The 25,809-nt window shown below is 39.9% G+C and overlaps 1 protein-coding gene and 1 long non-coding RNA gene across 2 annotated transcripts; one reads left to right on the top strand and one right to left on the bottom strand.

Moving 5' to 3' along the window:
- Positions 1-71: 71 nt before the first annotated feature.
- Positions 72-25,785, bottom strand: LOC5510599 (plexin-A4). Its single transcript, XM_032379757.2, has 41 exons — positions 25,501-25,785; positions 22,093-23,197; positions 21,570-21,749; positions 19,751-19,879; positions 19,169-19,269; positions 18,969-19,095; positions 18,200-18,359; positions 17,744-17,840; positions 17,236-17,347; positions 16,519-16,635; positions 16,231-16,332; positions 15,592-15,685; positions 14,765-14,940; positions 14,195-14,346; positions 13,239-13,341; positions 11,953-12,095; positions 11,493-11,681; positions 11,256-11,361; positions 10,896-11,123; positions 10,460-10,543; positions 10,214-10,285; positions 9,647-9,893; positions 9,254-9,396; positions 9,029-9,153; positions 8,647-8,706; positions 8,371-8,445; positions 8,152-8,218; positions 7,735-7,875; positions 7,286-7,396; positions 6,675-6,720; positions 6,019-6,122; positions 5,843-5,915; positions 5,459-5,571; positions 5,030-5,122; positions 4,029-4,189; positions 3,797-3,899; positions 2,949-2,993; positions 2,575-2,639; positions 2,431-2,506; positions 1,961-2,035; positions 72-1,403 (listed from the first exon to the last, which is right to left on the bottom strand). Exons 2-41 carry the CDS (start codon positions 23,182-23,184, stop codon positions 1,320-1,322), a joined length of 5,571 nt encoding a protein of 1,856 aa, XP_032235648.2. The 5' UTR covers positions 23,185-23,197; positions 25,501-25,785; the 3' UTR covers positions 72-1,319.
- LOC125573298 lies at positions 1,345-2,399 on the top strand. Its single transcript, XR_007314058.1, has 2 exons — positions 1,345-1,665; positions 1,779-2,399. It is a non-coding gene; the product is annotated as an uncharacterized LOC125573298 (long non-coding RNA).
- Positions 25,786-25,809: the final 24 nt, after the last annotated feature.

Raw genomic sequence — 25,809 nt, forward strand, 5'->3', positions numbered from 1 at the left:
AACTAGGTGTGCCCCCCTCGATAACCCCACAATTTATTTAGCTTGTTACCCCTGCAAAATCAATTCACATATAAACGGTACGATTTATTTTACACGCGTTATATACAAAGGGTCTCTTGGTCACTCTATCCCTATGACCATAACTATAACTAAAACATTCTATAATAAAACAGTCAAATCACAGTAGCATCGATGCTGCATTCTGATTGGTTGATCTCCTAGGAGGCCATAAGTTAAGTGCCAGGCATATCAAACCAGACAACGTTTTTGGCAATACAATTTGCTGTACTAGTGTGGTTCGATTAAACAACCCTATTACGTCCGCCCCTTATGGTTTCTGATTCAGTTACCATCGACTATGTATCAATAGCTATTGCCTCAGAGCCCATGAGAGCTAAAGGGACAATTGTTGTATAGACTCGTACTGTTCTACCTTTTACAGCATACCTGGAAGAGTCGAGCCTAAATTACTGATTTAATTTATTTCTACTACCATCTTGCGCCGAAATTGCTATGCAAAACGATTCTTTATGGGTGAAATTTCCGTTAAAATGCATACCTTAATTGAAAAACCCTAAATATTATATTCAAGATAATCATATAGACTACAATTAGTAGGCGAACACCGTCTTGCTATTGCAGTTTTCTCATATGTAGTCAGTAATATAGCCTACTGGTTGACTCCTTTGCGCCCGTATTTTCCAAATTGGCGGCCAAACACCGAACTTTGGTTTTCGCCGAATAATAATAATAAATCCAACGCCTACAGATAGTGACACAGCGATGGGCTATGCAGGATTCTATATAAGCATCATGCATACCCTGGGTACTAGGAGCTCAAGCTTCACCCGTTCTCTGTCACGCCGGTCTTGGCTACGAGGACCGGCGTGAGAAAACAAGTGAAAAGCTCGGGCCTGGTACCCAGGGTACGTTATGCACTACGAACCATGGGAATTATCAGTAAAACTCTTTCCATAGTGCCTAGCGTGCTAATCGCCTTGTACTTGGCAACATCCGTCGCCAGTACTTTTCCTAGAAAATGTTTAAAAGTTGCCTACCTCCGGAAGGGTACGTACGCAGCACATAAGGACAGGTTCCGTTCATCCTAATCCCAGAAAGATCACCTTATATCAATCAGAGAATAAGCCAGTAAAACGCTACCGTGTTAATGGTAAAGCCTGGGTGTGTACACAGCAGCAACTCAAACGAGTTTCTTTTACGCGACGGAAAACTCTTCCTAATGAACTGCCTCTCACTCGCTATTGAACGCGTGCAGCCTCCTACTCAAGTCAGCAGCACGCAGACATTATCGATTGTTTTCACTCGTTCTCGATGTCGGCCAAGATGTGCTCAAGTTTGGACGCCAGAGAGGAATAACCAGATTCCTCGAGCTTCTCTTGAAGCTGAAACACAAAAACAGTTATCAGGCGTCGTCGGCGGGGTTACTAGGTGATAGGATTGTGACGTGTCTTCACGTGCAACAATACATTCAGAATCTTGTTTAGAATCTAATTCTTTCGCGAGCTGTCAATGGTTCGCAAAAAAGTAAAATCGAGCATGTTTCCAATAAGTTGAAGAGAGCTGACGGGAACTTGTGACAAATCATTAGAATATCATATAGCACGCGGCTAATTGGTTAACGAAATTCAAGACGTCACAATTGTAGTAAGTATTCTGTCACCGATTCTGATTGATATAAGCTTTTGATGTAAAAATTGGTGGTATGATCTCATCAATCTTAATACATACGCTCTATTTCCTCCTCTTCGACTTTCTAGACTTCCAAAGCTCTAGCCTGCACAGAAAGCGCAAGTGGCCGAGGAAAAGAAGACGAGGCCGAGCGCTACAGGGGGTAAGGTGGAATTAAAGACCTTCTGCCCTCTCTTTCTGTTTTCCTTTCCCTTCGCCATATGGCGCTTGGCGATCTCCTTTACACCCCAGCGCTTCTTATGATTCTTACCTGATCCTGATATTTGGTGGCGTAGTTGAAGAGTTCTTTGAGTGCATTATCCGCATTGAATTCACTGCTGTATTGCTGTAAGACATTCGATACAAAAAGCGTCAGCAATTTGAGAACGTCCTCTTCCCAAGTTTGTATGTGCATGGATGTCTTGGGCTGGCCCTTTCCCTCGATAAGGGTTGTCAGTTGTTTTTATCATATCATTTTGTATAAGTTTTTATATCGTATCTGGGAGCCAATCGTGTTTTAGTTTGTACAACTATTATGTGCTGCCCGCGTTAAAATAAAATTCACCATGATCATTATTATCATCATGGGAATCATGATCATTATTATCATCATTATTTTTTCATAATTTTAATATTAAAATATCTTCTTTATAATTACTAGCATAAGAATTCAGATAATACGGATGTTATTAAAGAACTTTTCTATATCATTTTCCATTTACGCTTCTATTTCATTCTTACCATCGAAAGATCAGCAAAGTAATCCGCCATTTCTTCACCAGAAGGCGATGGCAATGCAGTTATGTTCTGATAAAACCTGCAAGTCAAATGATATGATAAGTCCGCCCAAAATCTCATGATGCCTAATTGCTTTGTAAAACTTACTGCTCAACTCGTTGCTTGTAAGCTGGAATCTCCTTGGCGTAGAGCAGCTTGTTGGATGGAGAGTGCTGGCATTAAAAAGATGGTTTTAGTATCTTATGGCGAGGATCTGTACAAAATTCAACTTCAGAAAGAGTGTGGATCAACCATATACTCGATATACTTAAATAACAACATTTTTATAAGAGCTCTTTGCTTTACCAAGAAGATGGAAATGGGTGCTTTGCATAACTCGAAACTATTTTGTAGCGTAAAATGGCGTTGTGGTTTCATCAAGGTATCCAAAGATGTTAATCAGATAAAAGTAAAGACATAATTATACAGTTATTGTAGACCTCTACATTTAAAATATGTATAACGAAATGCGAAATACTTACAATTCCCAGACGATGTTCTGATATCGAACAAGCATCCATAAAAAGCTGAAATAAACAAATGGAGATATGATGAAACAATCATAAAAAAGGAAAGGCTAAGGAGAATATATATATTTTTTACTTTTAGTTAAAGGATGTCGGTCACCCACTCCTTTGTTATTGTTTACCATTGAAAATACAGCGGTTAATTCGCAAGGAAACTACTAAAAAACAATCTACAAATGAAGTCTAATACTCAATTGACGATATTTGATTGGAAATATCTTGGTTACTTGCTTGGATTATCCGATGGAAATAGATGCTTTGTGTGACTCGCCATTGAGCGGGAGCATAAAATGAGTTATTGGCATTCTTTAAAAATAAAGAAAGGTTTAAGCACTCAGGAAAGATATCACGCTCCCCCCCCCCCCCCCCCCCCAAGCTTACAAGTTTGCATTGAACTCCCCTCTTCAATAAACGCCCCCCCCTACCCTCCCTCCCAGCTTAAAAAACAAATTACATAGAAATTCCGGTAATATAAATTAAATTCAATTGCCTTGCTTGATTTGAGCTTGGCTTCTACTGGGTGAGACTTGCTCAATGTCAAAAAACGCTTCCCACGCAGGCTATAATTTAACTTGATTCTGACTGGGGTTACAGCCCCTCTCTAATGAACGCCTCCTATCTATTGAACGTACCCCATTGGAACATCAAAATAGAATGAACGCCCCGGGCGTTTGTAAGATCATTTACGGTAAGCTTTATTTGAAGTTTGGTGCTCTGAGTCACGTGACCCACCTAGGTTAAGACGAAAAGGCGCGAATGTTGAGGGTCTTGCGGCACTCTGGGTAAGCTATCACGTGACCTACCTGCGCGATGACTGAGAGACACGAGTCCACGGTGCCAGACTTCTCAATATCGAAGATGAAGTTGGGATTCTTAACGATGTTAATCCAGAAACGAAGAGGCAAACTAAAAATAAAATGATAAAATAAAACACTCGGCAAATCGCCCTTAGTCTAAGACGTTAGGGGGGGGGGGGGGGCTGTTCTATTATATTGAGGACATAATAGACGGTGGTCGTTTTAAAGGTGTTCATACCTATTGTTTTTCCAAGTGTGTAAGACTTCCGAGTCCGAGAGGTTGAGTTCCTTCGCTTGACTGTCCAGCAGGTCAAACAGATACTTGACGGGAACGGGCGGCCGGCAATTGCTATTGAACATCGAGTTGAACAAACCGTCCACAAACTGCTGTAAAGTGCCCTGGTTGAAAAGCACACAAAAGAAGACTTCCAGCAAATGTTTTACCATGTGAATTTGGGCATCTAGAATTCTGAAGGGTTTTATATAGGGAGGGAATAGAGCTGAAAATGTGCGCATCGTGATAGGGACTTTAAGATGCGACAACGGCTACGGCTAGGACGGAGTGACCGAGATGAAACATTAACACTTGGGACAAATTTCGCAATGATTTCGATGAAACTACCTAGACTTTATATTCAGGAACTAACATAAATTAACCGTAAGCTTCTTTCTAAGATAAAAAACAGAGAAAAGTGATTTTATACTCCAACCGACCACGTACTCGCCAGACCGTAAAACTTGGAATGACACGTCGAGTTTTGGCGGAACACGGTTGGAAATCTATCAGAAAAAAACACATTTTCACGTGCAGCCTTACAATTCTCAAATTAATTCCATTGTTTTCTACCGTCGCCGTTCTCGTAGCCGTACTCGTGTCTTTAAGTACCTATTATCAATACTTAAGACTTAGTAAGGAAAGAGGTGGTCCTACTCCTTCAACCTCTCCCCTCCCCTCAAATGATCCAACTGACCACTTTCAGCAAATGTTGTACCATGTGAATTTGGGCCATCTAGAATTCTGAAGGGAAGGAGATGGAGGATATATAACACATGTTAAAAATATGCGCATCTGGAAAGTTATGTAGGACTTCCAGGAAATGACCTCTTGGGGATTTTATAGGGGGAGAAGGACATAAAGAAATGCGTACATCTGGAAAACTAATAAAAGGTTAAGTTGAGTGGTGGTGCTTCCGCTCCCCTACCCCACCCTCCGAAGGCCTCAAACTGTGGCTATGTTACCTTGGTGGCTAGTAACCTCGTGAGATATATCTCGGCGAGCATCTTGCTGTGTTGCGTGTCGTCTTTGTCGGTTGGATAGTCAAGCAGCTTGACCTGTGGGAAAATAGAAAACAGAACAAGTTAATTAATATTCTAACAATAATATTATTTATCAGGCCCGTACCCTGGATTTTTCTTGGGGGAGTGCGAAATCCAAAAAAGTGGACCTAATTTTTCTGGGGGGGAGGGGGGCCATAAATCCCGACTAAGGCCTGGGCAGAAATCATGTAACCAAGCCTCATACTATTAACCAAGCCCTCACACAATTGCCTCACAGTTTGTCTTGTAAGCAAGCCTGGTGCTATGCAGCCAATGCTTTCACAACTGCCAAGTAACCAGGCCTCGTGCTGTGTAGCCCAGCCTTGATAAAGCCCTATTCTGTATTCTTACCAAGTGCCATATTCGTCCCCCCTCGTCCAAGTCCTCTCGGCTACCGCGACTGATAGGAGTGTAGTTGAAAGGGCTGAACACAACGCGAGGAAGGCTCCTGTGGTGATGTTGCCCTATGAGTAAGGCAAAAGATACGGTCAACTCTGCGGTGATGGACATTTTCGCGAGATGGCAGCTATTCTTACAGACCTTTCAATTCCTCGTTTTGCTTTCTGTACCGTATTGGACGCCTTTGGTTTTTCGACTGTTCTCTCTCTCATGTAAGCATACTCTATTTTTTAAACTCTCGTCAATTTTTTTTTAATGTTTAATTCTTGTTTTCTGCATAGAAATGTTTGTGGAGAACCGAAGGCAAAATTGCCAGAACTACCAGGAGTGACTTACTTTCTGAGTTATTACTGCTGCTGTAGAAATACGACTGTCGGGAACTAAGTTTAAGATTTGCTCCATCTGTAACCTAAAAATAATGATAATAATCAGCAGAGGCATTTTTAGTTTATTCCTTATCCTTTTCACTCCCTTTTTTGTTAGACTAAACGGTTAGTGTTTAGCTGACGCACCTTGTAATGGCCGAGAGTGTTTAGTTTTCGCCACTGGCCCTCCACCACCGATGAGGCGTCGTCATCTCTGAGCGGCTTCACTGAACCATCTGTCAGGTGCCAATCTGTAATAGGCACGCAAGGGGACATGTGGCTACTGCGATTTCGTAAAACAAAGAACTTAAAGCCGCATTGTCACCAGTTTACTTCCGGAGGTCCGATGGAAACCTCAACCGTTAAAAGACAAAATAATCTATTAGAATCCGATATATATTCATATATATTCAACAGGCCATCCGCTCTAAATAATCAATCACATCCTCAAAGAAGCTTCCAATAGACACACTGCTTTCAATATTTTGAAATGTTTTTCGCGTTTTCCGTTAAAAATCATTGGAGATTGTTACGTAATCGACCGGAAGTAAACTGGTAACAATACGGCTTTGAACACTGCATACACACACAGACGGTATGCAAAACAAGCCTTACAGTATTGGTCAACTTGGTCAACCGATACACACGTGTATATTAGAATATCAGACAGTATCTAAAATCTAGAATGTTGTCTCACAGCGTTGACCAACATTCTAAACCAAATGCACGTGTAAAAAGTGAACATCTTAAAAGGAAAAATTAACATTTTCACGTTTTCCTTATTATCTACTACCCACACTTACCAAGCTGAAGGGTTTCAGCTTCAACTCTACTCGAGAAGGGTACATTCTGCGAGACAAACGGCAAGGAGTTAGGTTCAAGGACTAATTCGTGCTTTACAACAATACGCTACATAACGCACTACGATTAATGTTGTCAATAAACAAAGTAATGATTTCATGTATGATGTCATCAGTATCATAATGCAATTGACAAGGGTTGTTATCGGCACCTATCGTTACCCTGCCTGACACGTGGACGTCAAGTGGGCTTTAAAAATGCCTGAGTATGATGAAATTCCAAAATATTGAAAAATATAGATCTCCAGCTACATCATAACACAATATTAGGAAGCGACTTAAACTGCATAACATTTCACCTTAGAGTTTTCTTTTGTTTCAAAATAATTGAATCCACAACCTAGAATCGATTCCAAGGAATGGTTGGGGAAAGATTTGGGATTTGCAAGCTTCTAAATTTCGGACAAAGGTTTTACAAGTTCCTTATGAAAACAAATAATTTGCATGCACTGTCCCTGACGGGCGAGCCATGAGCCAGGATCCGGGCTGCCCGGATATTAGCTCCTGTTAAATAACCCCCGCGCCTTTGAGCTGTCGTGCGACTCTCATTGTACCTTATAGACTGCATCCAACATCTTGGACTTGGCCTGGGAAACACTATCACAGTCCAACACAGTAACCATTGTTGGCGGCTGGTCCTCGAAAGTCACGTTAACGCGAATTTCCTGTAAGGAAAAACTTCAATGTACTTATTTGCTAACAGAAGAGAAGGGTTATCCTCGTTACACAACTGCTACACACAGACGACACATACAGACCTAATAACCAGTTCTGTGTCTCAGTAGCTTGTCTCAGGTATACTAGTCACACATTGGTGTCTCAGATTCACATTCAATATGCATACCTCATAGACGATGATCTACCTCGGTAGCTTATTAAGCTACATATTCTTAGCACGCATACCTCATAGTCGATAGCCTCTCTCAGGAGTTGTTCAGCTACGTATTCTTATCCACATACCTCATGGTCAATGGTCGTCCTCAGTAATTGTTAACATGCATACCTCATAGTCGATGGTCTGCCTCAGTAGCTTGTCCTCGCTGAGTGAGTAACGTGCTTCTCCTGTCACTGCGTCTACTGGACCCTTCCCAACTTGACGCTTGATGGCTTTGAACATCATGAACAAGGGCTCACCTGACTCAACCTAAAAGAAAACAGCATACAATTTGGAATTCGTTTGGTAGAAACAAGACAAGGCAAATAATAGGTTCTCCCGATTCCACCTGAAAATCAGCAAGATATACAAGATTGAAAAAGCTTACACTTAGTGAGTATGGCTTTGTGTGACAACTCGAACAACACTTCGACTTTGCTGGATTTTCAAGAGCAATCGAAAAAGTTTTCCAACGCTGTTCCCAACCCAGTGTCTCGCCCAATAAGCCAATCCTCTCTTATCTACCGACCGGTGCCACTTTCGTACCTTAAGATGATTATACATGCAGAATGCCAGCCAGTTGGTCAAAAGTTTTTCTGCTACTGATTCTGTCCTGTTATAACACACACAAAAAACGGAGGATTAACTTCCCTTAACGAATAACTTTTAAAAGTAAGTCTGCTTTATCATATTTTTCATCTAATGTGAAAAGCATTCAACATTGTAATTTCAAAAAAAATAATAATAATAATAGTAACTTCTTACCTTCTGAGCAGCAACTTGGGGTGACTTTGAGCGACAGATTTCCTGATTAGGTCACAAAGCAACTGCCAGAGAATTCTACAAGAAAAAATGACAGTTGAGCCTATTCTTATGCTCTCCTAAAGGGTCATGTAGAAGCCAGGGTCATGTCAGACGAAGACCGAGAATACAATAGAGCAAGGAGTTGATCTAGCCAACCCTGTAAGGCCTTACGAGCTCGCTTAGACACTTCTACAAAGTGCCTCCATTATATTTGACTCAAAATTCAGATAAGCTTACTCTGTTGCGTAGTCCATTTTTCCTTGAAGGGTAACCATTAGCAGAGACGCCAAATTGCATCTGCAGACAAATGTAAGAAATACAGCGTTTTTTTAGTTAATTACATTTTCTCTCTGTATGCGTGCAAGCGCCACTTTAATGGTGGCGTAGCAAATGCAGAAGTACAACAAGCTCGTACATGTAATCAGCTCTTAGTCTACTAAAAGAAACGCGACATCCAATTTTATTGCAGTGACGTCACTATCCGACAACTTCGGGTGTCAACAGGAATTGAACACAAAATAAAATCTGCCCAAAGATATTCGAATTAATTCGAGTATTCGAGACAAGAGACAATGAAAAGATAATGACAGCAGAATGACGAAGTATTTGCTCCACCCACCTATCCTTCATACTGAATGTCTTCTGCGACTCGACAGTCCGCACAAAGATCAACAGGAATTCCTTGTTGTAGATTAACTGGGAGAACTTCCGAAGGCCTTGCTCCCACACTGGCGACAGATTAGCCTTGAAACATCCAAGAAAATATTAAAGAAGAAGACTTCTTTTAGCCCTTGATTGTTCAGAGTTATACTAATAGTATCAATCATGTGCTCAATGTACTCACATCTTTGAAGTGTGTGACGCTGTGATCATCCACCCCAGGAAAGAGCACGTTAAGGGCATATGTGCGGAAATCTAGGAATGGCATTCCTGACGTGGTAAGGTCACTCTTCAGATCCGTCATGTCTGTCTGTAACTCGGCGAATGCTGAAAAACAAACAAACAAACACCAACACAATTAACAGATGTCTCTTATTATAGTTGTATCTTCTACTCTAAAACTTGCAATACAGGTATGTAACCCGACTTGAAGGTTTACTTAAATGAAAGAACATGTATTACCACTGCGAGACAGTGCTCATTCCTTAACCCTAGTCACCCTCCCTTGGTTCCTTGCGCACCTCACGCCTCACTCGCCCTGCACTCTACCTTACACCATACCTCACATCCAACTCACCTTCTCTGCACTCCTTCGCCACCTTGGACTCAAGGTTATCCATGCGGACCTCAAAGTCCTTGACGTGCCTCTTCTCCTGGCGCTTCTTCCTGCGATAAGCGCACACCAGGCACAGAATGACCACGAGAAGAACAAAACCACCAGCCGCCACGCCAATATAGATATAAGTCATATAGGACTTGGGAGGAGGCTTCTCCTTGAAGTAACGCACTTTACCGATGTTGAATTTGAGATAGCCAGCCGTCACCTACATAAAAGGTAGTTACGGATCTGCACATCAACTCTCAAGGGCAACGGCAAACAGTTCGGATTGGCAGGGAGCTCAAGTTATACGAGTAGTAATGATGGAAAACTGGGCACTGAGGAACTTGATGTCAGTTCGAGTAAGCGGGTAGTTCTAGTTATCCGAGGAGCAATAATTACTGATAATTATGCACTAAGAAACTTGATTTCAGTCCGAGTTATTATTCGAGTTATAGCAGCTAGTTATCAGAGTTGCACTGCATTTGTTGCACCGTCATTTCTCGCTGGAATACCACAAAAGCGGCCATTTTTAATTGAACTTACAATGACTTCGTAAACCTCGTTGTTCACTTCGGGTAGAGTTGCCTTATCGGGTACTAGGCAAACAAGCTGCGTCTGGAAGAAAGAGAACATGTTAATCTCAGTAAATAGATGTACATCCTCTATAGATTGTGGCGTTCCTTTCACACCTTAATGGCGGAAAGACGACAACTTACATGCTCGCACTTCTCATTGTAAGGACTATAACTCCTTTAAAAAAAATACATCATATGAACAAGGTAAACTTACATCGTCCAGTCCTGTGAGATTACACGGCACTCCCCCTACTGTCACAAACACGTCATCCTTAGACAGAATATCCAGGTTCTTGCCCTGAAAAAGTTATTCAAATATAGTAGCCCTAGTCAACAACACAACACCTCCCCAAGAATAAAGTGGAGTTCCAGACACTCCAGAATTAATTATATTAACCATAAACAACTTTACATAAAACAATCACTGCCCAGGGCCATATTATGGTCTTCCATAAAAGAAATACCCCCCATCCCAACCTATCCCACCCCACCCCACACCAGGGGAATAGAAAATTCCGGAGAGGAGGGTCTTATAGTTTATTAAGTCTCCAGGGAATGAGACCCCTTTTTTCATACAAACCTTGAATTTCGGCAATTTGAAGGTCAGGGGGTGGGGTACAGATCGATTCAGGAATCACACAAAAGCTTACCTCGATAATAAGGTTGGCCTCCTTCAGCTCCCTCTCACCACTAGCGAATGGCAAAAAGAAAGGGTTTTCAGTAATGGCTAGAGTTGTCTCGTTCTCAAGTCCTGGCACTTGATCCATGATGAAGCCCACGATTAGCTCTGACCCATTCATGGATCCCGGCATTACATTGAACTCCGTCACATTGGGACTGGGGCAGATCATCTCAGTATTGCTCACTTTCACGCACTCCTAACAAACAGAATATGAAATGAAAACAAAATGAGACGCAATATTTTTCCCCACTATTGGCTTCTGATACTGCAAGTTTATATGGTGTTAAACCTTATCTTCAAAAAATTCTTTATGTCCGAGAAAGCATACCTCCACTTCCGAACGAGCACCGTCCATACCAGCAATAGTGTAGTACATCTTTGGATTCTGGACGCTTTCGAAATATTTCCCTCTCACCGTCATCCGCAGACCACCCCTGACAAAAATAACGTGATTTTAATGAATTACTTGAAAGTCAACTAAAGGTTGGTCTCATTCCAATGAACCCACTTGACCGGATGTATGATCGCAATGTATTGTTGGGTAGACAATCACAGGCTGGCTTACCCTGGGAATGTCTTCTTTGGGGAGATGTCGTCCACAAAAGGGTCCGCAGTGAATGAGAACTCGCCAGGGGGACTGAGAGGCCTGAAGCCGTCAAACGTGACCTGCACCACCCCTGACGAGAACACTGCTTCACGGCGTGACCGCCCTACCGCTTGCTTCGTCACACAAGGGATGCTTGTATCTGTCACGCTACAAAAAAAAACAATCTTATCAGAAGAAAAGCTTCGGACGTTTCTCTGAGAGAATACTTTGCTCTTGGTAGTTTACCAAAAGCACATAAACGGTACCAATCGGTTTAAAATAAAGGGCCCCTTTAAAAGAACAGTATAACCGCCCCAGCCGCCACGCCTCCAAGGCATGCCTTATGGTCTCCTTTTCTCTTGATGGTAAAAAAATCTTTGCGAACTTTTTCATGTACGCAAGGCTTAGCTCTTGCATTACGTAACTTGTCATACCATACCTTGTCCGGTTGACGATGCACGGTGTCCGGCCAACCATGACAACGATATGCCGCCCTGTGTTTAGCTTGACCCCCGTAATATTCATGGGGGTACCACCTGACTGTGGACCCTTTTTTGGGTAGTAATCGTATAGTTCCGGAGTCTGCAAAAATTGAGCAATTCAAATAATATATATATATATATATTATTTGAATATATATTATATATTATATATTATATATTATATATTATATATTATATATTATATATTATATATTATATATTATATATATTATTTGAATATATATATATATATGATGTAATTACTCTATGCATTGTCTTCGTACAGCCTTTATTGAAACTTAAAAGTGCGGGGTTTTTTTCAATCCGTCGTTTCTGCTAGATAAGCATAATGTACCATAATAATATATTAATCTTGCCGATTAAAGGTCGGTTAATAAGCCTGGATCCTTAGTTTCGTTATTCTGCACAGTTCAAAGTGCGATACCTCTAAAATAACGCTAAAACTACGCCACTGCGTGCAAATGCCCGCTAAAGTTCTGTCCAAACAAACAGACTTGTCTATGACTACTAGAGAGCATGCTAAGGCCTGGTTCATACGTCGCGCTCCTGCCGTGCCGAATCTAATTGTACATGAATAGTTTGACGTCTGAATCAATAGGCCATTCCAGCTATAAGTTTGCGGGCGCATAACCAAAGAAACCTACCAAAACTACCAGAATTCAGTGCGCGCCTTTTTAAGCTTACATAAAACGAAGCGCGCGCTGCATGCCGGTAGTTGAGGTAGGTTCCCATGGTGAGTGCGCGCGCATGCTCATTGCTGGAACGGCCTATTAAATTCGGCACGGCAGAATTAACTTCGGCACGACACCAATTCAAAAGTCAAGTTTTTGATGTGCCGAATCAAACACCATATTTTTTATTTTTATTTTGCGCAACAGAAGCTCCACATCAAGTCAACTTTTACTACTCCCAACCCATTGAGCGCGATTTAGTGCGAAGTCTGAATCAACGTTGGAACCCAATTTATTTGAAGTACGCAGCTGCTTTAACTCCTATCATCTTTGTTCTACTATGGAGTTCTTTTGTCTCTATTCTTCTCGTTCTTTGTGTCGAGGTGCAGATATTGTTCATTTGCCCAATCAGCTGCCCAATTGCAGCTTGTAAGAGCTGCGTACTGACCCATGTATTTGTGTCGATACAACAGAAAATTAGATTCGGCAGAGTAGGAGCGCGACGTATGAATCGGGCTTTAGTGACCCAAATATACCACATCGCATAATACCTGGTAGGCGAAGTCTGCGCTGGACGAGCCTCGAAGACCGCTCACGGTTACACGCACTGGGCCTCTCAGCTGTCTTGGACTACGTGTCGTGTTACACACGATTCTTATAGTAGTTAAGCAAACAATAATTAGTTTCACTGAAAAACGAAACATTGCAACCCTGTTCTTTACGCTGCCATTATTAAAACCTGTGCAGTCAGTCCACAGAAACAACTAGTACACTTTTATAAAAACGTCTAATTTCTTTCACTCCCCCCCCCCCCCCCCCCCCCACCTCCACCTCGCTCCCCGGTATTTTTGGATAACTTTAAAGCCCGTCGATCCGACTTGCGCGACGCACGGTTTCGTAGGCTATGAAACCCTATGCAAATGAGATGCTCATCTCAGTAGTGAATGAAATCCGCTTGAGTAAAAGTGAATTTCAATCCATCCGACAACTAAAATATCTCAATTCTATGTATAAAGTATTAAATAATACTTTAATGTATTTTGAATTTGAAATGTATTTTGAAGATGATGAAAGTTTTGAATATTAAAAACAAAAACAAAATAACATTGTCACGAAAGTCGGATCAATGGACTTTAAGGCTGAAAATGTTCTTGAAGATGTTCTTAAATTTTAGTGCATACAATAATATAATACCCAATTAATTATTTGAATGAGGATTACACAAATGATCTATAGCAATGATATCTACGGTTGTTATTATGAACACCATTCGATTCGGCATCAGACATCAACATAGCAATATTTTGCTGCTATCTGACCCTCGGCATGTTCAGAATCTCAGTTCTTTTCTTATAACAAAAGAGAGCATGCTTTCAAACAGCCCATATAAGCGATCTTGAAATGTAGTCCTTCTTCTTACATAAACCGTGGACATCGTTCTGTTCGATAAGCCGTCGACAAAATAAAGTTTCTTTAGACATGCTTAAACGTTGACTTTGTTATTCACCTTTGTGAGATGATGTACTTGTGAGGATCCGGTATGCAGGGGTAGTTGTCAACATATACATTGTTTTGAATGTCACTGAATGATTTGCCGAATTCTTTGCCGTGTATCTCCAACTCGGTCCCACCAGATGGGGGCCCCGCCATGGGCCAGAACTAAGAACACAAGCAAAAAATAAAAGGGGAATGAGAACAGCAAAATATGACATGGTTGGTGCGCTTCAATACAGAAAATTACTGAAAAAAATACTGAAAATTGTGCAAATGAAATATGAATGTTGTACAAGAGTTTTCAGTTCATACCGTGTTTTTATTTTCACCCAATTATTTTTAGTGCGTGTTTAATACATTAGCATAGCTATGCTATCTAAGCATCCCGGATGAACCCAGTTTTGTGTGGAAGCTTGTTCCATCAACACAGTGTTCTATTCTAGGATTTGCAGTTAGCAACATAACAGAAGCAATAAAACAAGGCAAAGCCGGGTGAACCCATGTTTTGAAAGGAAGCTTGTTCCAATAGACACTCTGATGTACGATAGCGTTGTGTATAAGGATTTGCGGTAAATCATCATACCCTTTCTATAACAGGAGCAATAAGACAAGGTGAAGCCGGATGAACCCAATTTTGAGAGCAAGCTTGTTTCACAAGACACTTCCCCTCGCTCTTGCACCAACCACACTTGAAATTAAAATCAGCATTGAGGCAGGTCCCGCAGTCCGTGTAAGCAACGTCACACTTGTATAGGAGAACTAGGAGAACAATAAAACACAGTCACTGATTATGACTGAAGTGTAACCATCCCATACACCATTCATTTATTTACTGCTCTGAATATTAACAAGCTTTCAAGATAAACAATTGCTGTATCTGAAGGAAAGGCAAAACAAAACAAAAATAGGAGTTTACTACACAGACCATGAGAAACATTTTTATTGCGTTTATATACCGTAAAAGTTCTCAGATGCCCCCAGGCGCAAAGTACCTCATTTATTTTTGTTGAGAAGCGGGAGGGGGGTTACAAGAGAGACAAGGATTTCGATTTTCCCGTTTTTAGCTTCAGATGCTATAAACTAGCATTGTCCCAACAATGTTCTTTTCACATTTAAACCAAGTTACGTAGTGGAAGGTTGGGGGCATAAAAGAGAGTGGAGACTATTGAAGAGCATTCAAGTATGTGTTCAAGTATTAAGAGAATTACAGAAGTAAAGCAAGACGGAAAAGATAAAAGTCATTGCAAATAAGTATGGGTGATGGTAATGAAGGTGAGTACTCCTCTTTAAAAGGCCGGTGTGTGAAAACGCAACAAATGAATAACAAGCGATATAAACACAGGATTTGAGAGTAGTAAGCATTAAGTGCAACTGATTCTTTTTACATTTTGCATTGAATCGTTTACTAACCTTTCAAAGATTCTGGTTTATAAACAAGGTCTGTACCCCTCCACAGTACTTCCAGCCCCATATGGACAGTCTGGGTGGCAGCATTATAAGTATACTGTAAAATCACGTTAAATACAGTTAAACACGCACGTTTAAAGTTTTGACAGCAGGGGAATTTCTCATTTCTTTCAATACTTAAAATTTACTTCAACCCAAAAAGGAGGAAAGCATTTCATTACTGATAACTTTTCAGTGGAAAACTACACCTGGTCATTTTTCTGCTGTCAGTAGTGAACCAACAACAATGTTAGTTTTATCTGCATGCTAAAAAAACATATGGCAGCACACCCTGAAATCCTGAGGGTTTACTGTTATGCTCTCAGCCCTTGTAACTCTTTAGGCCTTAGTGTAACAGAAAGGATGGCTTTCCACTAATGGACAAGAGGGCAGCAAAAGCTTGCACAAAAAGGTAAATACAGATAAACAGAGAAAATCAAAAGGAAGGCAAAGGAACCTTTCTATTCTTTCCTTCTCTGCTCTTTCACCATTTGCATCTCCTCCCCACCAATTTTCACACCCATCTAACATCTTCCCTTCCTTCTCCGTTTCTACCCAATTTACTATTGAAAATTGATTGTCATGTGGACATTTCTAACTTACCACCCCAGAATGGCAGCTGAGTTGGGAGTCACTGTCCCTTGTTGCTCCAACTTTCAACTTCTTGCCTTCAACTGACAGCACGCACTCATACACAAAATTGTTCTAAGAAAGAAAGCATTATTAGTATTACCAAAGCACTTCCTCTAACATGCAAACATGGTAGAGTCACAGTTGTACACATCAGACAAAAGAGACAAAAGTGGAGTGAGGGGGATAAGAATGAATCTTTTCACTTACACTATTTAAACCTTTTAATCAGTCAAATAACTCCCCACACATTCCAGATACCTTCAGAGCTGGCAAATCCTGAGCTTTTAAGACAAGTTCTTTTTTGACATCATTAGGAACATAATGGGTTGTGTTTCCCAGAAGCTTTGGGCACCCTGCTGCACCCGGCGTTCTTTTCTGTGGATAAAACATATATAGTTACTACATTGTTATTAGAATATTTATAAAGATTATTTTGATGTTTTCTTGCTAATAGACCATTGTTTTGTGTTAACAATAACAAAGGAATGGCAGCCAATCAAGAAAAGTAGTTAGTTTATAAAAGCTTTACTCACCTAACACACAAAGCGACTTTTTATATATGCTGTGTCAGGTAGTTTGTGTGTTTTGCTTACTTTACCAATAGCTACAAAGTGTTTTTTTATTATAAGATAAAGAACATTGAGTGATGTATATTCTAAAAACTTATTAACCAATCGCAAGATTTTACCAAATAAGAGGGTGCATACAGCAAGATAATTTTCCATTGTTTCAAAGCCCAATGACCATTTCATAGCCCATAGGCCATGAAATGTGGGAAAGGCCGAGGCAAACAAGGACAATAAGATATTCAACCTACAGCATTTTGAGAAATATTTTATTGGAAATTGTTGTCCTGTCTCTGAGCTTTTCATACAGGATGTACAGTACGGCTCGCCAATCAATCAAGAGTGTTTGTTTCACCTTAGCTGCACAATAATACACAGTAGGAAATGGTATATCGAGAGGCTTACTTACCATTTTTGCTAGGATGGCTTCCCCAGGACAAGCATTGTTTCCATCTGAACTGCACTTGCCAGTATATGTGCACCAGTCGCAGTCATACACACTCTCAGCACAAGGCCTACATCTAAAATGGCAAGAAATAAATCAATGGATAGTAATAAGCCTTGGAGAGCAACCATACTATAGGACTCATCTCTAACCACAGAAAACAGCATAGGGTCAAAATAGTTGTGTTGAGATTGCCACTCAAAAACTCAATTGATTTCTTAATGCAGGTTGACTATGGTTGCTAGCTGTTCAGTAGTGTTTAGCCTGCTACTGCAGCGTAAATTGAGGTTTACAGAAGTGTTGTACTGGTAATCTTCTGGATACTCTATTACTAACTCAAAGATAGAAATATAGAAGGCATGTCATGTTTTGTCTACACTTTCCATTTAAAAATATAAAAGAGAAATTGTTGAGTGCAATACAGTATCTTAGAAGTTACATTATCTAACAGGGAGTAGCTGCTTATACCTACCCTTTCATTTTAGTGCAATCATAAAAGGGAATTTTCTTTACAACAAACTTCTGACCAGTCTCAGATGAATACAGAGCAAGTTCCACAAGAACATCACCTACAAAGAATAATTGCAAATCATTGCCCAAGAAGAGTACTAGGCTTGTACAGTAGAAGGACTGGAGACTTTAAGGTGTAACTCCAGGGAAGGGGAGCTGAATTACAAAGAATGCACAATAAAGGGGGACTACACACCTATAAAGCAAATCCAGGTTACGTGCAAGCCCACTAGATCTTGTCAAGCCTATCAGTTATTGTTACACTACTGTACTTCCTTAACAAACACCCCCCTCCCCTTTCGTAGCATGCTTTAAGCAAAGGCACTTATTCAGGGGAGCCCTTATTCAAGCTATTACAGTATTGTATGTACATATCTTGTCCAATTTGAAAAAAAGATTAGTAAAAGCTAGCACTAACCTGTTGGATTTGTAATTTCAGGCAAACCACTTGAATCAGGGGTTGAACATTTGACTGTATTACTATTAATGGTGGAAGTAGTTTGGACTTTGTTGTTGATGTAACACTGGTAGGTATTTCCTGCTGTTAGCGGTGGGAGGTTCTGTACAGTTGCTTCTAGCTGCAAAAAAGATTAGTTTTATATATTATTGTCAAAAAAACAGTTGAAGAGCATTGCTGGCCTTGTTTGTACATCATGTATGTTTTAGCGCACACTAGCTCATCAACATTTATTTTGGCTTGCAAGGCTAGGCTAGAATGCTGGACAATATTGGCATTTATTGCATGGAATTTTACTGTCAAAACTGTAAATCAAACTACACCTCATGTTGTTTCCAAACCTTAAAATGCCAAAAAATAACAGCATTTTTCATTTACTGCTTAAAATTCGGCAGAAAATTGAGCTGAAGCTGAGGTAGTCTGAATAAAGTTGCCAGCCTTGTCTCATTAACATACTTAGTATCGAGTCGAAATTCCAAGACAAAGTTATATCGCTCTAAACTAAAATTGAGCTTCTTGGGAAGAAAAAACACCACAGACATTTACATCCCAACTAAGTTTATTTCATGAATAGAGCATGAAGATATGACTCATAGATGTTTACTTGCATGAATGCGTATGTCCTAAGAAATCCTTCACTGACACAGGTGAGAAGCCTGTGGCTAAACCAATATATTGTTGTTGATGAATGATTTTGCTGTTGTGACGTGCATGATTACAATAACATTACCTGTGTAGATACACCATAAGGAAATTTATCAGGATTCGTTGATACAATACTGACACATATGGATTTTTCAGTGGCGAAACGCAAAGGACTCAGGCTTGAATCAGCACATTCTGATCTCACGCTACATCTAAAACAAGAGAAGAAATTTGTGAAGATTAAATAGTGATTAAGGGTAAAGAATGTTCAGAAAGAGCACATACTTGTTGTATAAAGTGCACCATCCACAGAATGGGTCTCCTCTGCCACTGCAAGACTCGCATGTTGAAAATGTACTACACTCCTGAATAGGATGCTTAATGACCTGAAATATATCATTATACCATCAAATATAATCACATCTGGACACTAAACCCATAAATCATCTGAGAATAACAGAGGGTTGTACTGTAACAGACAGCTAAAAGCCGCATTATCACCAGTTTACTTCCGGAGGTCCGACGGAAACCACAACCGTTAATAGACAAGACAATAGTATCTAATAGAATCCATGCTATTTACTGTAACAGGCCATCTACTCTTAATTATCAATCATATCCTCAAAGAAACTTTCAACAGACACACTGCTTTCACGTGTTCCGTTAAAAATCATTGGAGATTGTTACGTAATCGACAGGAAGTAAACTGGTGACAATGCGGCTTTAAGGGTATTCAAAATCTGCAAGGCAGTAAGACATACGAATTATGCAAGCCATGGGTGTGAGCCATTATATTTCTTTATACCAATTTTCCTACATGTCTCGCTGGCTTTTCCGACATGTCTCGCTCTCACAGCTTAACTTTACCTTGAAGTCAGTGGTAGCATAAACAGCTGTTCTGTCTTTGCTTAGATCCAGTTTCCAAATCACATTGCCAGGAAGTAAACCTTTATTGTAATATGGAATGACTAACTTGCTGCCATCGCCAACAGAAATCTAGAGAGCCAAGAGAAAACAATAGATAAAAAAAAAATAAGGCAGTCCACCCTCTCAAAGACTTTGCTTAACCCATTGACTCCTGGCTATTTTTGTGCTGAACTTACAAAAAACACACTGAAAACAGATACTTCCCCCCCTATTCTGAGTTTTATACAGCCCGTCAAAGTCAAACACTGCTGCACCTAGTCAGCAGTATCCTAGCTTTCCAACAGTGCTTTGCGGTCCACACTTTTAATCCCTCGCCGTTGTGCTAAAGCAAGCATAAGTTGATGGTTGCTTGTATTTTTCATCAAAAATACAGCTATGAGCATATTAGGAGTGTCTCAGCAAATCATGAAGTCTATTGGGGCATAATTGAGTGCTTTGCTTATGGATATTTGCAAGCAAAGGTGGATTCATTATGATTTTTTCTTGTTTGGCTTTGCCTGGATGAGAAAATAGTTTTCTAATGAATCATCACAGCTTTCCTGAATGCTGTCTTTTCTGGAACCAAATTGATTCCAAAATTGTTTACACTGCTATTCTTGGTCGGAATGACCTGGAATTAATTTGTTTGGCTTCGGGGTGAAAAGACCCTCCCCTCGTGAATTTTTCCCTGGATCTTCCAGAATGCTTTGCAATCCGTAAAGGCATCCAAGTGGTTTTACAAGCCTTCAAGAAGTGGACATTGTGTTTTGAGGCCATGGAAATGGACCTGGGGGATCAGAATAAAGGTATTTATTTGTGTCTTGAGCTGTGTTTGCTGATCTCTCTCCCTTGTGTGGTATTTTGAGCGTTTTATTGAGAGGGGTGATTCTGCTATTCTTTCCTTGTTCGATTTGAAATTTGTCAAGAAAGAACCTGTGCTATTATTTGGCTTAAGAGTAGTTGCCAACACCTTGGTTGGATGCATATCTTTAAGACCATTTATCCCTTAGACTGATGCCTGAGTATTGTTGAGTATTGTTGTGTTTATTTTGAATTTATGAATTTTTTGGGTTGTGGGTACTTCTCAAAGCCGGTACAGGCTGGTTGAGGGGTCAATGTGTTTAAATATGGATAAATATAAGGAGATTCAAAGAGGAAAAATGAATCTGCCACCTCTTGAAATCCACGCTTTGGCACACCCCATTATGGAACTCCTGGCTTGACCCCTGTTGTATATGCCCTTAAACATGAGGTTCCGCTATAAAAGGGTAAGCTCCTCCCACCCCCGGGCAAAAATTTGCAATTATAATCATAACACTGCCGCGATAGCGGCCAATAATTATAAAGTCTCCTGTAAAATATTGCTTATCTATGCGGCTTAAACTATTTTTGCACAGGTAACAGGTTTTCGGATCTAGCGCACCTGCATAAACTATTCCCGAGCTGTGATGAAAATGCTAGTATTTTAGAGTGCACACATATTGGTATGGCATTATTTTACAATAGATAGACAACTCTAGAAATGATATTTATTTTGGTTTAGAATATGAAATTTGAATTTAGCGCTCACAGCAATTGTCCTGACATGTTGAATCATTGAGAGCTGATTGATAACTGATTGTTCTTGAGCCCGGGGGTGGGAGGAGCTTTCTCTTTTATAGCAGAACCTCGTGTTAAGCATAAGGGAAGAGGCAAAATTCTAATGGTAATGCATGTTAGCTAACTTTCATGGTTTTAATTGTTATGGTCATGTTTATTGTATCGTTTTGTATTGAGATACCTTGATCAAATGGCCATTATATGTACCAAGTACAACCGCTGTATGAGCTTCATGGACCATTGCTGTTACTGAAGTGAGCACTGGCTTCCTGTTCCATTCCAACTCTGCCAAAGCTACCACACCACCTGTTCCACTGATAGGGTAGTTGGAGGTTCCAATGTTACACATCGACAAATATTCCTATAATTTGAAGAAGGTATATTATCTTGTGCTCATTTGAAAACAGGCTAGGAATAGGAATAGGAATACACCTAAGACATAATGCTCAAGTAAACAGGTAAACCTGTTAATATCTTATATCTTAAGAGCTTAATATCCTGTCTTTTAAAAAATTTAAATTCTTCAGTCAAACTTAATAAAACCAACTCCATTAAAAGGTCACATTTTCAGCTCCCAATGCTATCTGTAATAAAGATGTTCCACGAGCACTGTATAAGGCGATTTTATTCACTTCTACATTTAATAAAAGTGAAAATAAAAGTGAAATGGCAAGGCAAAGAAATGAAAGATAACTACAACAAACCTCTTTCTTGCAGGCCCCATCTCCATTTCTGGCCCAGGGCATTCCAAGAGGGATCTGTCCTTCAGAGCAGTTTTTAATGTTTGTCTCAAAGCCTTTGTTGATTGCTTTAAGGGAAAAGTAACACAGCGCAGAATGCTCACCCGAAGCCACAGAGCTGCCAGTGTTATTGGTAAAAGTCACAAATAAGACGTCGGATTGTGAAGTAATACCAAGTCTCCTTGCCAAATTCAATCCAGGTTTTGCAACAAATGCTGAGGTCGCAACAGAATAATGTGACCCAGTTCTCCCTTTGCAAACCAAAGGAATCTCAACATAAGTAGAAAAGGATTTATCTCTATGACAGACATGCCCTAGTTTTGTTTCATATATGTTAGAGTCCTTTTTGTTCTTGTGTGACTCTAAGGTTTCTTGTACCATGAGAAAATAACTGAAATCTCCACTGGAGAAGCCATAAATATACCGTACATCAAAGGTGTAGTCTTTAAACTTGAGGTAAGAACCTTGAAGTTGATTGGTCAAGGTAAAAGGGTCTGCAGGGTCTAAGGATAAACTAGAAATAGAATATGCTGTACTATAAAGATCTCCAAAGGCTTTCCGCCATGAAGTTGCAAAGTAAAGCACTTCATCACGACCTCCAGGTGCAATAAATCCAACAGCAGGCTTCACATTGCTTGAGGCAGTAATAGAACTTGATAATTCTGTCACTGACAAAGTATTTAAGTCTCTTAGCTGACACACACCATGGTAAATACTCCCACAAGTGACAAGCTGTGTTGAAGAATAATCTATCAGTAACAATTTGTTTCTGTTGTCTGTAGGAACCCGAGGGTACTTGCTTGGGTCGCAATAACTAGGTGCTGGGAGGCAGTTCTCATTGTCATCAATTGGACCAGTGGTTGTGTTGACAAGGACTTCAAGATCAGCTTCTGTCTTCACAAGAATGTTTGTACCACCAATAAATACATTTCCTGTGCTGTTGTCGACAACGATGTTTGTGATTTTGTCGTGAGATACAAATTCTGAAATCGCAGTACATGAGGAATTGCAAATGAAGGAAACAAGCAGGAGCAGAGTCCACAAGATAGATGACATATTTATGGCAGACCTGCAAGGAAAGAAACATTATCCATTAGTCCAAGACGCTACATAAATTGTTGGTTTTGCTAAACACAATGTGACTTGATAGAAGATGGGATAGAAGATGTATGTGCATACATATGGAAAGGAATAGAACAAAACTAATGCAGCACTCATTTATTTTCAAAACCCTACTTGTTATGCTGTATATAATTGAGCTTCAGCATGAAACACACCAAATTTTGTAGGACTGAGCTTGTACAAAAATACAAAAAGAATGCAAAAGCACAAGCCAAGATAACACTATTAATGCCCCTAACATTCAACATAACAACATATCATCACTGTGAAACAAGGACATCCGGGCATCCGATGCTTGAAATAGGGTCATATTAAAGGGTGTGGCAGTCACTTCAAAGGATGGGACCAAATGCCAAGCCTGAGCACATCACCCTTCAGACTGCTGGCTATGCTAGAAGTTTTTAAATAAGCCTGTAATTATGGACAAAGCTGGACTCTGTGATCGAGAAAATTATTCACAATAGATGTTGAGTGTTTTGCTAAATAACAGTCAAATATAATTACCCCACCCCCCTCCTCCCTCTTTCTAAAAAAAGTCCATAAATAGAATTGTGCTTCAATATGGGTAATCTGGATGTTTTGAAAACTGAATAATGACACCAAGCTGTTTCTCTAAACTTGAGCTTGAAATATGGTGCTGTCATCTTACCATCATCATCTAATAAGTATCCCACAGTTTTAATAACTCAATTATGTTTATCCTCAACTGTGCTACATGTACAGGTAGCGCAACCCTTGCAAGTAATATTTATCAGTGTCAGTTTGCACTGCTTTTAATCTACATATCTGCTGATTGATTTATATGAGTGATTAGATAAATTATCACAAGGATTATAAATGACTCCAGGGCAATAAAAATAAAATAACCAAATAGAATCTTCCCAACCATAGAACAGATGCAATATCAGTTTGATCTTAAATGATAACACAAGAAAACGTAAAATACATATGTATTGTAAAGTCAAAGAACGTTAATGGTAATCAACTAGCAATGACTACAAAGAAGCATACATAAATACACCTTTAAATGATTTGCTATGTCAATTCAATCAATCAATGAATGTCAATTCAATCTTACAGCTCAGTGATCTATACAGCAATATATCAGTAACATATTAGAATATTTAGGAATTAACACCCCTCAAAAAGGTCCCAGTATTAATTAACAAGATACTTTTGACAATAAACGGCGATGTCAGGGAAAGGAATATTAAAAGGCCACTGAATCACTCACTAAGGGCTTTTAAAGTTTATCTCAATCTATCTAACATAGTTACAGCACTTTAGCACTTCACCTACTCTTTATCTTGTAAGATTGTATAACATAATTTAGTTCAAGATACCAAGCATACCACTTTGATCAAATCAGTAAAAACAATAGTTCAGAGCTTTGGATCAGGATTGTTAAAATTAATCCCCTGCCTTGCAGCATTCAATTTTTATGTTTTTGCTTGGAAAGCTCACAGTGTTTCATAAACATCTTTAGACCCCACGTGCCTAAAGCCAATAGACAACACTGTCGGCATAACCACCCAGATATTACTTCCGTTAGGACCATAGGTGTGTACACACTTATAGAACACCTCATCACAGAAATAAGCATTGGATTGCTTAACTACCATGCGACACATTCAAACGATTTTTCTACATCGATGACAAATTAAGCTGCTTTCCGTATTAAAACAAGCTAGTTAAATAAAGAGCCAACTAGCTTTAGAACATTCATTCGAAAATCCATCTCATTTGTCAACCTCGAAACAATGGTAATTATCTACAACTCTTTCCGTTTCTCCATACACTCGGAACTATTACGCTAAAAGGTTCCATCTTGAATAAAAGGCTTTTATACGAGGATCACTGTTACAAACTTTAAGAGCACGGTTATAGCTTAGGTTTTTATTTAAACACTGATACTACATGCGAAAACCGCGAAAAGGCCCCCACTTTTGAGCTGTTGTTGAGAATCGTTTCGCGGTTTCGTGAGAGTTTCAGCGACAGGCTTTTAAAATCAATGCGACACAATTGTAGCCCGACAGATTGGAGATTTGTGGTTCCAACTCGAACAAAAGGCAAACTTGAAGGCTGTTGTGATCAAATAAGAGCACCAGTGAAACCTAAAATCGTGGTGGAATCGTTGCCACTATAAAGTCAAGTTTTAAGCTCATACCAATAAAAGCCTGTCAGAGCGATCATAGCACTGACTGATCGAGAATGAAATAGACTCAATGGAAAACACAAAGTGTCACCTACCTTACGAAATCCCTATTTTTTTCTAAAGATATCTGTATAAATGTAGAATCCTAGGCGTGATCGCTTGAGTTGACTGTCATTCTACCAAAGGCTCGAGAAACCGCCACACATGCCGGTCTACTGCGGCCATACACACCAACCCCGACCCTGGAATCTAGGCAATCGAGCCTTTGATATGTCTATTTGTAACTTCTTTGCCTCTTTATGTGATCAGTAATCGTGATTTGGGCACACAAGACCCTAATTTGTCTGGATATTTCGCAAACTCAGCTCTTCGCTCTAAGAGTTTGACTGGAGTCATACCCAATC

This window comes from Nematostella vectensis, chromosome 10 (genome assembly GCF_932526225.1).
Source record: "Nematostella vectensis chromosome 10, jaNemVect1.1, whole genome shotgun sequence".
NCBI classification, from domain to species: Eukaryota; Metazoa; Cnidaria; class Anthozoa; order Actiniaria; family Edwardsiidae; genus Nematostella; species Nematostella vectensis.

What these genes read in the sequence shown, in the direction of transcription:
- LOC5510599 (XM_032379757.2), bottom strand. Translation starts at nt 23,184, where the DNA reads ATGTCATCTATCTTGTGGACTCTGCTCCTGCTTGTTTCCTTCATTTGC. An exon ending in TCAGCTGCCATTCTGGGGTG is followed by an intron (nt 15,686 to 16,230) that starts GTAAGTTAGAAA and finishes GTGATTTTACAG; the next exon opens with TATACTTATAATGCTGCCAC. An exon ending in GCATGTATAATCATCTTAAG is followed by an intron (nt 7,876 to 8,151) that starts GTACGAAAGTGG and finishes GTTTTCTTTTAG; the next exon opens with GTTGAGTCAGGTGAGCCCTT.